The sequence below is a fragment of the Sinocyclocheilus anshuiensis genome, unplaced genomic scaffold, assembly GCF_001515605.1.
Source record: "Sinocyclocheilus anshuiensis isolate Anshui unplaced genomic scaffold, SAMN03320099.WGS_v1.1 scaffold130, whole genome shotgun sequence".
NCBI classification, from domain to species: Eukaryota; Metazoa; Chordata; class Actinopteri; order Cypriniformes; family Cyprinidae; genus Sinocyclocheilus; species Sinocyclocheilus anshuiensis.
In genome coordinates, this window is record NW_015544207.1 from 907,137 (window position 1) to 918,762 (window position 11,626).

Sequence of the window (11,626 nt, forward strand, 5' to 3'; positions counted from 1 at the left end):
AACAAAAACTTTTATTTTGGATGCAATTAATCACGATTAATCGTTTCACAGCACTACATTATATTATATTATTTTACTTTATAATAAAAAAATACTGTGATTTTTACATTTTCTGCCAAAAATAAAAAATGTAAGTGCTGTTTGTGCAAAACAATATTAGTGTTGCTAGTGTGTTCTGGCTGATTTCTAAGTGAATCATTTTCATGATTACTTTCCAAGGCAAAATAACAGTAAAGCCCTATTCACACCAAGAATGATAACTATAAATATAACGTTATTAGCATCTACACCAGCGAACGATATCGTCTGTTTATTCGAAGTGCACGCTCATCTGCCGCTTTAAATTTTCCAGCTTGTTATGGCAGGATTGATTCTGATTGGGTGTCAATGTTTGTATCGTTCATCAGCTGGAAAAAATCGTTCTGGAAGTGATTCCAACGATATCGTTTCTCTGTGCCTTTATCTAGCTGGCCAATCACAGCACACCTCGCGTTTCACCTTAAACCGCCTTAAACCTTAAACCGCATAAACACATTTCATTACACCAAATACACAAAAGAATGTTCTTTTTTAGCAACGTCATATGACCCCTTTAAATGTTTTTGAAATAACGTCTCTTATACTCAACAGAGTTGCGTTTATTTGCTATAAAATACAGTAAAAATTCGAAATATTTTGAAATATTATCATAATTTAAAATAGCTGTTTTCTATGTGAATATATTTTAAAATGTAATTTATTCCTGTGATCAAAGCTGAATTTTCAGCATCATTACTCCAGTCTTCAGTGTCACATGATCCTTCAGAAATCAGTATAATATGCTGATTTGCTGCTCAAGAGACATTTCTTATTCTGCTTAATATTTTTTGTGGTATGTTATTCAGGATTAATTTGATGAATATTAAGTTCAAAAGAACAGCATTTATTTGAAACAGAAATATTTTGTAACATTATAAATGCCTTTACTGTAATTTTTTATTAATTCAGCTAATCTTTGCTGAATAAAAGTATTAATTTCTTAAAAAAAAAAAAAATCTTATTGCCTCCAAACCTTTGAATAGTATAGTGTGTTCAGTATATTTATCACAATTAGTAATACAAGTAATTGATACTTCATATTTTCATATTCATATTTTATTAAGTGTGTTTATGCCTGATTTCACACCATTATATTATATTATATTATATTGTATTGCTGTGTTTCTCAACCCTGGTCCTGAGCGCCCCCCAACACTGCACATTTTGTATGTCTCCCTTATCTGACACCCATTTCAGGTCCTGGAGTTTCTTTTAATGAGCTAATGAGTTGAATCAGGTGTGTTTGATTAGGGAGACACACAAAATGTGCAGTTCTGGGGGGCGCCCAGGACCAGGGTTGAGAAACACTGTTGTATTGTATTATATTAGTGCTGTCAAACGATTAATCGCATCCAAAATAAAAGTTTTTGTTTACATAATATATGTATGTGTGCTGGGTATATTTATTATGTATATATAAATACACACACATGCATGTATATATTTCAGAAAAATATGTTATTTTTATATATTAAATATATTTATATATAATATAAATTATATGAATATAATTAAAGACATGTAAATACATGTAAATATTTTAAAAATATATACTGTATGTGTGTATTTATATAGACACATAATAAATATACACAGAACACACACATATATTATGCAAACAAAAACTTTTATTTTGGATGCAATTAATCACGATTAATCGTTTCACAGCACTACATTATATTATATTATTTTACTTTATAATAAAAAAATACTGTGATTTTTACATTTTCTGCCAAAAATAAAAAATGTAAGTGCTGTTTGTGCAAAACAATATTAGTGTTGCTAGTGTGTTCTGGCTGATTTCTAAGTGAATCATTTTCATGATTACTTTCCAAGGCAAAATAACAGTAAAGCCCTATTCACACCAAGAATGATAACTATAAATATAACGTTATTAGCATCTACACCAGCGAACGATATCGTCTGTTTATTCGAAGTGCACGCTCATCTGCCGCTTTAAATTTTCCAGCTTGTTATGGCAGGATTGATTCTGATTGGGTGTCAATGTTTGTATCGTTCATCAGCTGGAAAAAATCGTTCTGGAAGTGATTCCACCGATATCGTTTCTCTGTGCCTTTATCGTTACAGCTGTGGTGTGGACTCTGCTATTCTTTAATATTCAGAACGATTTTTAGAACTACATCTTTATCATTATCTTTATAGTTATCGTCCTTGGTGTGAACGGACCTTAACACTGATGTTTTCTTAGCAAACCACCAATTATTGGTCTATAACAGCAGTTCCCTGATCACAATATAATATTATATTCATGATAAACTGCGTCTTTTTGACAGGCACTAGGTGTCTGCAGTTCCTTTGTTGTCAACCTGTAACAACGGTTTGGAAACTACTTTGCTTTGCAAAAGCATCTGAGACAGGAAACCAAAAGTCATGCAAGTGCAACTTCTGAAAGACCCCAAGAAACAGAGAAAGACAAGCTGGGAGTGACAAAAACGAGACCCAACCAGGCTTACAGGATCACTGCCCTTTCAACCTTTAGTGAGTTCAGTCTTTTACAAGGTGACAAACGCTGTCGACTACGTCTCTGAGAGGAAGAAAACAAGAAAGAAAGAAAGAAAGAAGTAGCCATCTCACCGGTAGCCCTTTATATATGACAGGGGGCGACTGCCAGGATACACTAATCCTATCCTCACTGTGAGGCGCATCAGAGGGCATGCTGGGAATGCTGACAGGGGTTGTAGCCTGAAAAACATAGTGTGTGTAAGAAGCGGTGTTAGCAAAGCCAGCAGAGAGAGAAAGAGAAAACACTGTTAAGTACAACCGCAACCCACCGAGATCCAAGAAGAGCTGCCTCAAAGACAAGCCAGTGTCCTCAGTCACATTAGAAATGGTTAAAAAGAGACTGTCTGAGCAGCAGAGGGCAGATCTGGCTCCTGAAATCACGGCCTTAGCTGACCTCGTCACCCCGACCCATAAACACTTCAACAAAATGGACCCCAGCAATTAAAGAGACATGTGTATGCAGTAGTCTGGCTTTGATATTTAACAGAACCCTCAATCTGGTGAACCCTCGGTATACATCTCTGGCCGGTTTGAACGTTTCTAGAAAGGTCATTCATTCCATTTGGGATAAAAATTCTCAAGAAACTCCAAATGTAGTCAGACTGAAAATTCTTGTTCTTCAGTAAAATATTTAAACATCCTTAAGCACTGGCTGTTGTCAGACAAAAATGTCACTGGATTGTTACAATTACTTGCAAAATGAATGTTTGGAAATGTAAAACTGATATTTCCTACTGACACACTACAGCAAAAGATAGAAATAACTGACTTAAAACCATTTTTAGCTGCTGAAAATACTAGTCTTCTAATCATTTTGGCCACCACTGTATATATAAATATATATAAATAAGACACTGTAGTTTCATTTTAAGACAATGAAGCCAGATTTTAGGACCATAAAGATTTTTTCAAATTTATATTATTGACAGCAATTAAGCACATTTCCTCACAAAATTGTCATTAGTGTTGCAACATATTTTATATTTTTAAAACAGTAAAGTCTTTATGTAACTTGGTAGTATTTGTTTATGCTTTAGTATATATGTGGTAGCATTTTTATGCTTTCATTTGACTTTTTTTATTATTTAAAAATCACTGTATTCCAGTATTTGTTCTGTAATCCAGAAAAATATATTTGTTATAGTAGTGAAAATCAAATAAGAATAATTGAGGATGAGAATTACAGTTAAAAAACCATTCTTAAACATATATGAAGATATTTTTAATATTCTCTTATAATTTTCCTCATTCATGGCAAGTCCACACAACCACAATTTGCATGCTTTATATATGAAATCCATTCATTATACACAATGATCATGGGTTAAACATGAGTTGAATCATATGAATTAGATTTCATTGGATTGTCTTAAAATTTAAATTTGGGTTGCATATGAATGAATGTTTTAGGGAGTGATGAGAGAATATTAAAAATATCTTATGTCTTCCAAAGATGAGGTCTTGTGGGTTTGGAACGACATGAGGGTAAATAAATAATGACAAAAGTTAAATTTTTGGGTAAACTATCCTGTTAATCCACATTATGCTAGTGAGAATGTAGGAGGAACTTCAATTAATTGTCAAATAATAATAATAATAATTGAAAATAATGTCAAATTGGCAAAATAATGCAAAAATGTCTTAAAAGGTCCTAAAATTGGATTTAGCTTCTCCACACAAAAATATAATATGTTATTTCTTTTGATTTTATAGTCAAACAAAAATGTGATTTCTGTCACCCTCAAGTTGTTCCAAACCTGTACGAGTTTCTTTCTTCTGCTGAATCCAAAAAAAACTATATTTTGAAGAATGTCGGTAACCAAATAGTTGATGGTTCCCATTGACTTCCATTTTTTTTCCCATTCTATGGAAGTCACATAAATAAATTCATACAGGTTTGGAACAACATGAACAGCAACTTAGGTTAACTGTCGCTTTAAAGGGATAGTTCACCCAAAAATGAAAATGTGATGTTTATCTGCTTACCCCCAGGGCATCCAAGATGTAGGTGACTTTGTTTCTTCAGTAGAACACAAATTATGATTTTTAAGTCCAGCCGTTGCAGTCTATCAGTCGTATAATGCATGGAGCGCGTACACACCTCACGCACCAGATGCCGTGCGCGCGCCCAAGGAAGTTGGATATAGTGGTGTATTAGAGGTAAAAAATTATATAAATACTGTTCGGTTTCTGGCACAAACCGATCGTTTCGTGTCTTAGGACATCAATGTGTCGTCACGAGCCGCAGGGTTTCATTTGGATTTGTCTGTGCATGTTTTTTTTACTCTCATAGATTTTGTTACCATTGCCATGCATTATACGACTGATAGACTGCAACGGCTGGACTTAAAAATCATAATTTGTGTTCTACTGAAGAAACAATTTCACCTACATCTTGGATGCCCTGGGGGTAAGCAGATAAACACCAAATTTTCATTTTTGGGTGAACTATCCCTTTAAGCTCTATTGACTCTGACAGAGAGAGATTTGAGTTGCATTAATAACTCAAACAGAGCCTTGCGTGGGAGATTTGAAAGAATATGATATTTCCAAAGTAAAAGCACGCACCCACACACACACACACACACACACACACACACACACACACAAAAGCATCCATGAAGACTTCATCGCTACACCTCAAACCCATAATATGATCCGTCTGCAGCCCAAACTGAACTTGTGTACTGAATAAGATGTGTAGATGCAGAGTGCTGTTACTTGGTAAGCGTGGTCAGTGCGGATATGGCACAGTGTCGACGGTGCTGATTGGCTGAGAGGGGTGTGGATCATGTGGGCGGGCTCAGATCGAGACGCATCACAAGTCAAGACGGGGAAGATGGGGGCCGGGCCGGACGTAGTAGGTGACGTGGGCGTGAGGTTGGACAGCCCTTCCGAAAGCGTGTCCATGTTCACCTCGATTTCAGAGTAGTAGAAATCCTCCTCGCCATCGCTGTAGTCAGAATCTCCATTTCGCCTGAAAACACACAATCCTAAACTTACACAGGCCTAAGTGCACTCTTGTGTGCGGCCAGCAGGGGGCAGCTGTGCCAGCACATTAACAGAGGTTCGAGTTTATATGGCAAGGTCAGGTAGCAACAAGAGGCTATAAAAACACTCTTACTACTTCCATCAGAATGTGGTCCCCTCGTTACCTCCTGTTATGGTGCACAGAAAGGGAAGAGCTCCCTGACAGACAATCTGGGCCCTTTAGATTCATCTCCAGTCCAACAGCAATGAGTGAAACTTCTATTCGAAAGTTAACAGTATACTTCTCTTTAAAAAAAGAGAGCCGATCTGTCTCATTTCTGTGTAGAAGACTACACGTTCAAACTGCAGAATAAACGTGTGCACACCTGTCCCGGGTGTGATGTGTCTGACTGACTCTTACCCCAGGTGGAAGGTGCGGATGTGGCGCTGGATCCCTGAGGAAGTGCTGAGGACTTTTTCACAGTTCTTCCACAGACACTTAAACATCACCTTCATGGAGTTCTGGAACAAACAAACACACGATTGACACGTGAAGGACATATCAGGAACTTTGATGTTGCCATAGAATAGTGTTCAGAGAAGTTTCGATTTCAGGTTTTGGTTCAGTCAGGCCGTCTTTGGACTGTAAAGGAGGCAAATCATGAATCAGTTTTACAATGGCAGGCCTGTAAGATTTAGATTTTCGAGTATTTTATCAAGTATAAAGCTTAAAAAAATAGACAGCACACCTAAGGCTACAAACTCTGAATGTTGTCTGCATGCAAAGTGATTTGGCAAAGAAATTTGATTTCGGGGGACAAAAAAACAAAAACAGAATGCCTAAAAAAATATCAGTATAGTCCTGCCTTATTGTTATAAATATAAAACACACTTCAAAGATGAATTATGAAAGAATAATATTAGTATGTGCAAGTGTTCTAAAATATATATTTTGTAGCAATGTTATTTTAGTATTATTTATACACTTATATAGTACACTTAGTATTGATTATTTTTGAATTAGCATTTGTTTTATTTTTCATTTTATTTAACATTTTAGTAATTTTGTTGTTTCTATTTAGCTTTCATGTCTATTTTACTTCAGTTTTAGTTTTAGTAATCAATATAGTCCTGCCTTATTGCTGTAAACATAAAACCCACTTTAAAGATGAATTATGAGAATAGTAATTATTAAATGCATCTTTAAGTGTTATGAATATCTGAGATATTTGTAGCTTGTTATTTATAAAGTATTATGCTATTTATATTTTGAATTAGCATTTATTTTATATTTTGAATTTTTATTTCAATTTTGGTAATTTTTTATGTTCTTTTGTCATTTTCACTTTATTTCAGTTTTAGTCATTTTAGTACTAAAGTTGAAACTTATTTTATTTCAGCTAGCTGTCAAGGCAAAATTTCAAATTTGCATTTAAGTGTTTCATCTAATAAGTTATATTTTATTTTATTTCAGCTTTATTTAACCAAAATATTTTAATAATTTTGATTAAGATTAACAACAGTCCTGCCTTATTGCTATAAATATAAAACCCATTTTCAAGATTAATTATGAGAGAATAATAATAAAGTGCATCTTTAAGTGTTCTGAATATCTGAGATATTTTGTAGCAATGTTTTAAAAACATTTTTGTATTATTTATAAACTATTATGCTATATATATATTTTGAATGAGCATTTATTTTATATTTTTATGTTTTATTTCAATTTTAGTTAACATTTTAGTTTTTATGTTCTTTTGTCATTTTTATTAATTTTATTTATTTATTTATTTTTAAATTTATTTCAGTTTTAGTTTTAGTACTAAAGCTTAAACTTGTTTTATTTCAGTTAGTTGCCAAGGCAAAATTTCAAATTTGCATTTAAGTTTTATGTTTTTCATCTAATAGTTATATTTTATTTTATTTCAGCTTTATTTAACAAAAAAGGAAAGGAAACCCTTGAAGAGCCAAATATAATGCGCAGGGAAGTGATAGATCAAATCATGTATGGTATGAAGAGCATTGTCTATAAGGAGATCTGCTGTATTTGCAGTCAAGGCCGTGATCAGCAGTGATTCAGAGGTCTGATTGCATAAGTCTCATGTGTATGTGCAGTTAGAAATTCCCTTCAGCACTGCTGCAGTGACACAACTATTAAAACACTTCAAAACAACAGTGACACTGCCAGGTGACGGCATGCGTGTCGTGTGTGGGAGATTCACACCTGCGTGCGCTCTTCTGTCACTTTCACCAGCGCTCGTTTCCCCTCTAAATCTCATCTGTGTTTATCTAACATGCTTGATTCCGGAGTTTATAGGTGATTCAAACAATGAATCAGCCTCTCACATGCTGCAATACACTGCTTATTTACAGCCAATTCGAAAATTAACACTCGAGCGTCAAAACTGAGTACATGAAATAAAATGACTCACCAGTTACATTATTTGTGCTTGATCAAAAATAAAAACAGTAATATGAAATATTACAATTAAAAATGTTTTCTTTTTTAGTTTTTTTAATATACAGTATATTGAAAATTATTTTATATTACAGTAATATAACTGCACAGTGCACACAAAAGTGTTTTTTACGTTAAAGAAATGTATTGCTGTGATCAAAGCTGAATTTTCAGCATCATTACTCCAGTCTTCAGTGTCACATGATGCTTCAGAAATCATTCCAATATTCTGATTTGCTGCATAAAAAACAAAAAACAAAAAAATATACAGTAGGAAAAACAGCCTGTTTAATTGTACAAGGTAAAGTGTAAAAAAAAAGCTAATTTATGACCATTTTAGTGGAAGAAACCTTGAATAAACATTGTACAATATTACAATTAAAACTTTTTTTTTCTATTAGTATAGTTTTTTAATAGTAATAGTTTTTTCCCTATTCCAATATATGTTAAAATATAATTTATTCCTGTGATCAAAGCTGAATTTTCAGCATCATTACTCCAGTCTTCAGTGTCACATGATCCTTCAGAAATCATTATAATATGCTGATTTGCTGCTCAAAAAAAAAAAAAAAAAACCTTATCAATTATGAAATGTTTTTTTGTTGTTGTTTTCGATGCACAGGAAATGCAGCATTTGAAAAAGAAATCTTTTGCAACATTAATGTATTTACTGTCACTATCAATTTAATGAATCCTACTTTAATTTGTAAAAAAACAAAACATATTACTGACTTCAAACTATATGTTTCATTTATTGATTGATTGATTGATTTATTCAAAATAAATAAAGTAAAAAGTTGTATTTAGAAAAATAATAATTTAAAATAATATTTAGTAAAATGGAATGTAAAAACAATGCCATTGAGATATATTTATCGGAAGCTAGTTTTCTCAAAAGTGAAATTTGAACCCTGGTAATAGTTGATATCCTGAAGAGTGTGCGTAAATGTTTAATAGGTTACATAATGCGTCATATTCCCAGAGTTCAGACTGAGAACTCGAATAACACTCCAGAACAAACCGAGATTACATTATCATTATAATCATAAGTATCATCATTTCTTCTGATAAACCCATCCAGGAACTTAATTTGTGAGAAAAATTAGCACATTAACTCTGAAACGTGAAACGTGTCCAGACCTGTTCACTGCTCTCATCAGAGTCAATGAGTGGGTGTGTGTCTGCTCACACACATACAAAAACAAGCAAATACTCCCGCTGTTCTCAAGGCCGATGATATTAACCCTTTCACAGATCACACGAGCCTACGAAACAGAGATGATGTGACAACCATTAACCAAAACAGACTCAGAAAGCGAGCCAGATAACTGGCGGAGCGGGGCTGGAAGTGTATGTTTCCATCCATCTTTATGAATGAACAGCCAGTCCTCTTGTGTTACATTTCACCCAGCTGCTCAGCATTTGGCTTGGTTCGCTTCGAAGAACTTTGTTTCTTTTTCTCGTCTCCTTCATTCAGAGTGGTTTTTATTGGCTATTGCAGGACGTATAGGTATGCAGGGAGGCCTCTGGTGAGCTGAAATAATAGAGGAGGTAGCCAGCGCTGTTGCCTAAGACAAGCACTAGCAGTATGGGACACATCCATCTGTCTCTATACTCACACAGAAGAGCCAAAAAATGAGCCCAAATAATACTGAACATTATTTAATGCGCACCAGCGTGAAACAAACAACTCTGCAAACTATTTTTTAAACTCTTTCTTCGACATTTCGACTAAATATCTAGTTGTGTACAGCATGGCTAATGGAGTTTCTAACATAATCTGAACCGATCCTAATGGGATCAAATAAGAATGCCCTAAGGATCCTTAGGCTACGTCCACACGAAGCCAGAGCTTTCCCTATCCGATCTTTTTTTTCTCCTCGTCTCAAGAAATATCTGCGTCCACACGAAACCGACACAAAACGCTGTAGTATACATGCCAGACCAGCATGTGGCGCTGTAATTCTGCCACAGAGATACACTAAAACGGAGAAGAAGACTTGGACTATGCGCATAAACCTTGCGCGAGGTATACAAACGAACATGGAACAATACATTTATTAATCTGTGTTAATGTTAGTTAATAAAAAGACAATCGTTCAGTGTTTGTTCATGTTTTTGTGTCTGAATAGGGGCGAGACGTGGCCTGATGACATCATCGTTTCAGAAAGTATACGGATTCGCTGTCCACACGAAAATGCAAGGGCGGCGTTTTCAGATTTATCCACTCTGGGACCCGGTTTCAAAAAATATCGGTTTCACTCCCAAAACGCCGGATCCGTGTGGACGAAGCACCTATACGATACAATATTTATGCGTATACAGCTAAACGCGTAACCTTTTTTTGGTCGCGCCCCCCTTTAAACCTATAAAAAAATCTAGCGCCCCCCCCCCTTCAGACTACCAAATAATTTCACTAAACATTATGAAAAATGAATGCTTTTTTAATAATAAAGAAAAAACCTACAGGGGAAAAAACACCTGCGTCACTTGAAACATTGAAAAATAGCACAGAGAGAATAATATTATTATTCTCTTTGTTATTTTATTTTTATTTTTTTTGTGGGTTTGCTGTCCGCTAAGGCATAGGACACACAGGACTTTCCTCCTCACCAACAAAATTAACACCGTGTCTACACCAGACGCGAGTGGCAAAATACAGTAGAACCCATTATAATCAGTGATGTCTAGATGCGGCGCGGCGCAACGCAACGCGACAAATCCCCAACATTAAACGGATGCCTTGTTCTATTTATGACGTACTGACACAAAGTTAAAATGATTTGCAACGGTCACTTTGTCATGTCCAGTGTAGAGCTGTAGCGTCCAATATGGATGGTGAGTGGTGAGTGAAGCCGAGTGCAAGATATGCTTCGTCATATTTTCTGCATTTAGCTTTTGAATGACCAGCACCTGCCTGGGTCTGTGCGACTTCATCTATGGTTTTTCTCTTCCCTTTCACAAACCGATCCATCTCTCATTCTAAGTTACGTCCTTTGGCTGTTTACTGTTTTAATTCTTTTCTTTTTTCTGCTGATGGCCCACGACCCCCCTGCAATACTCGTGAGCCCCACCGGTGGGCGCACCTCACACTTTGAGAACCACTGTTTTAATTAAACTGAAAAAAAAAAATCTATTTAGTTGGGTCTAAGAGCTTTCTTATTTGATTGCGACAGAATCTATTAAGAGATAGATTTTTGTTTGTTTGTTTGTTTTTTAATTTTGGAAAGATTAACAGTACAGTCGTGGCCAAAAGTTTAGGCAGTGACATAAATTTTGTGTTTTGCAAAGTTTGCTGCTTCACTATTTGTAGATTATTTTTCTACATGTTTCTATGGTATACTGAAAAACAATGATAAGCATATCATAAGGTTTAAAGGCTTTTATTGGCAAAAAATATATAATGAGTCAATATTTACAGTGTTGACCCTTGTTCTTCATAACCTCTGCAATTCGCTCTGGCATGCTGGATATTAGCTTCCGGGCCAAATCCTGACTGATGGTGATCCATTCTTGCCTTATTAGTTCTCGGAGTTGATCACAATTTGTGGGCTTCTGCTTGTCCACTCGCCTTTTGAGGACTGACCACAGGTTCTC

General features: G+C 35.0%; 1 protein-coding gene across 3 annotated transcripts in view; it reads right to left on the reverse strand.

Annotated features, from left to right (window-relative positions):
* LOC107696993 (zinc finger protein 704-like) overlaps nt 1–11,626 on the reverse strand; it is a 75,788-nt gene that overhangs the window by 2,274 nt on the left and 61,888 nt on the right. For 2 of the 3 annotated variants that reach the window (XM_016497590.1, XM_016497592.1), the window contains exons 5-7: nt 5,993–6,093; nt 5,323–5,578; nt 2,674–2,781 (exon numbers count right to left, since the gene is read on the reverse strand). In XM_016497590.1, coding sequence (XP_016353076.1) covers nt 2,674–2,781; nt 5,323–5,578; nt 5,993–6,093 — 465 coding nt within the window. The remainder of the gene's footprint in view (nt 1–2,673; nt 2,782–5,322; nt 5,579–5,992; nt 6,094–11,626) is intronic. The other variant, XM_016497591.1, reaches the window with a different exon arrangement.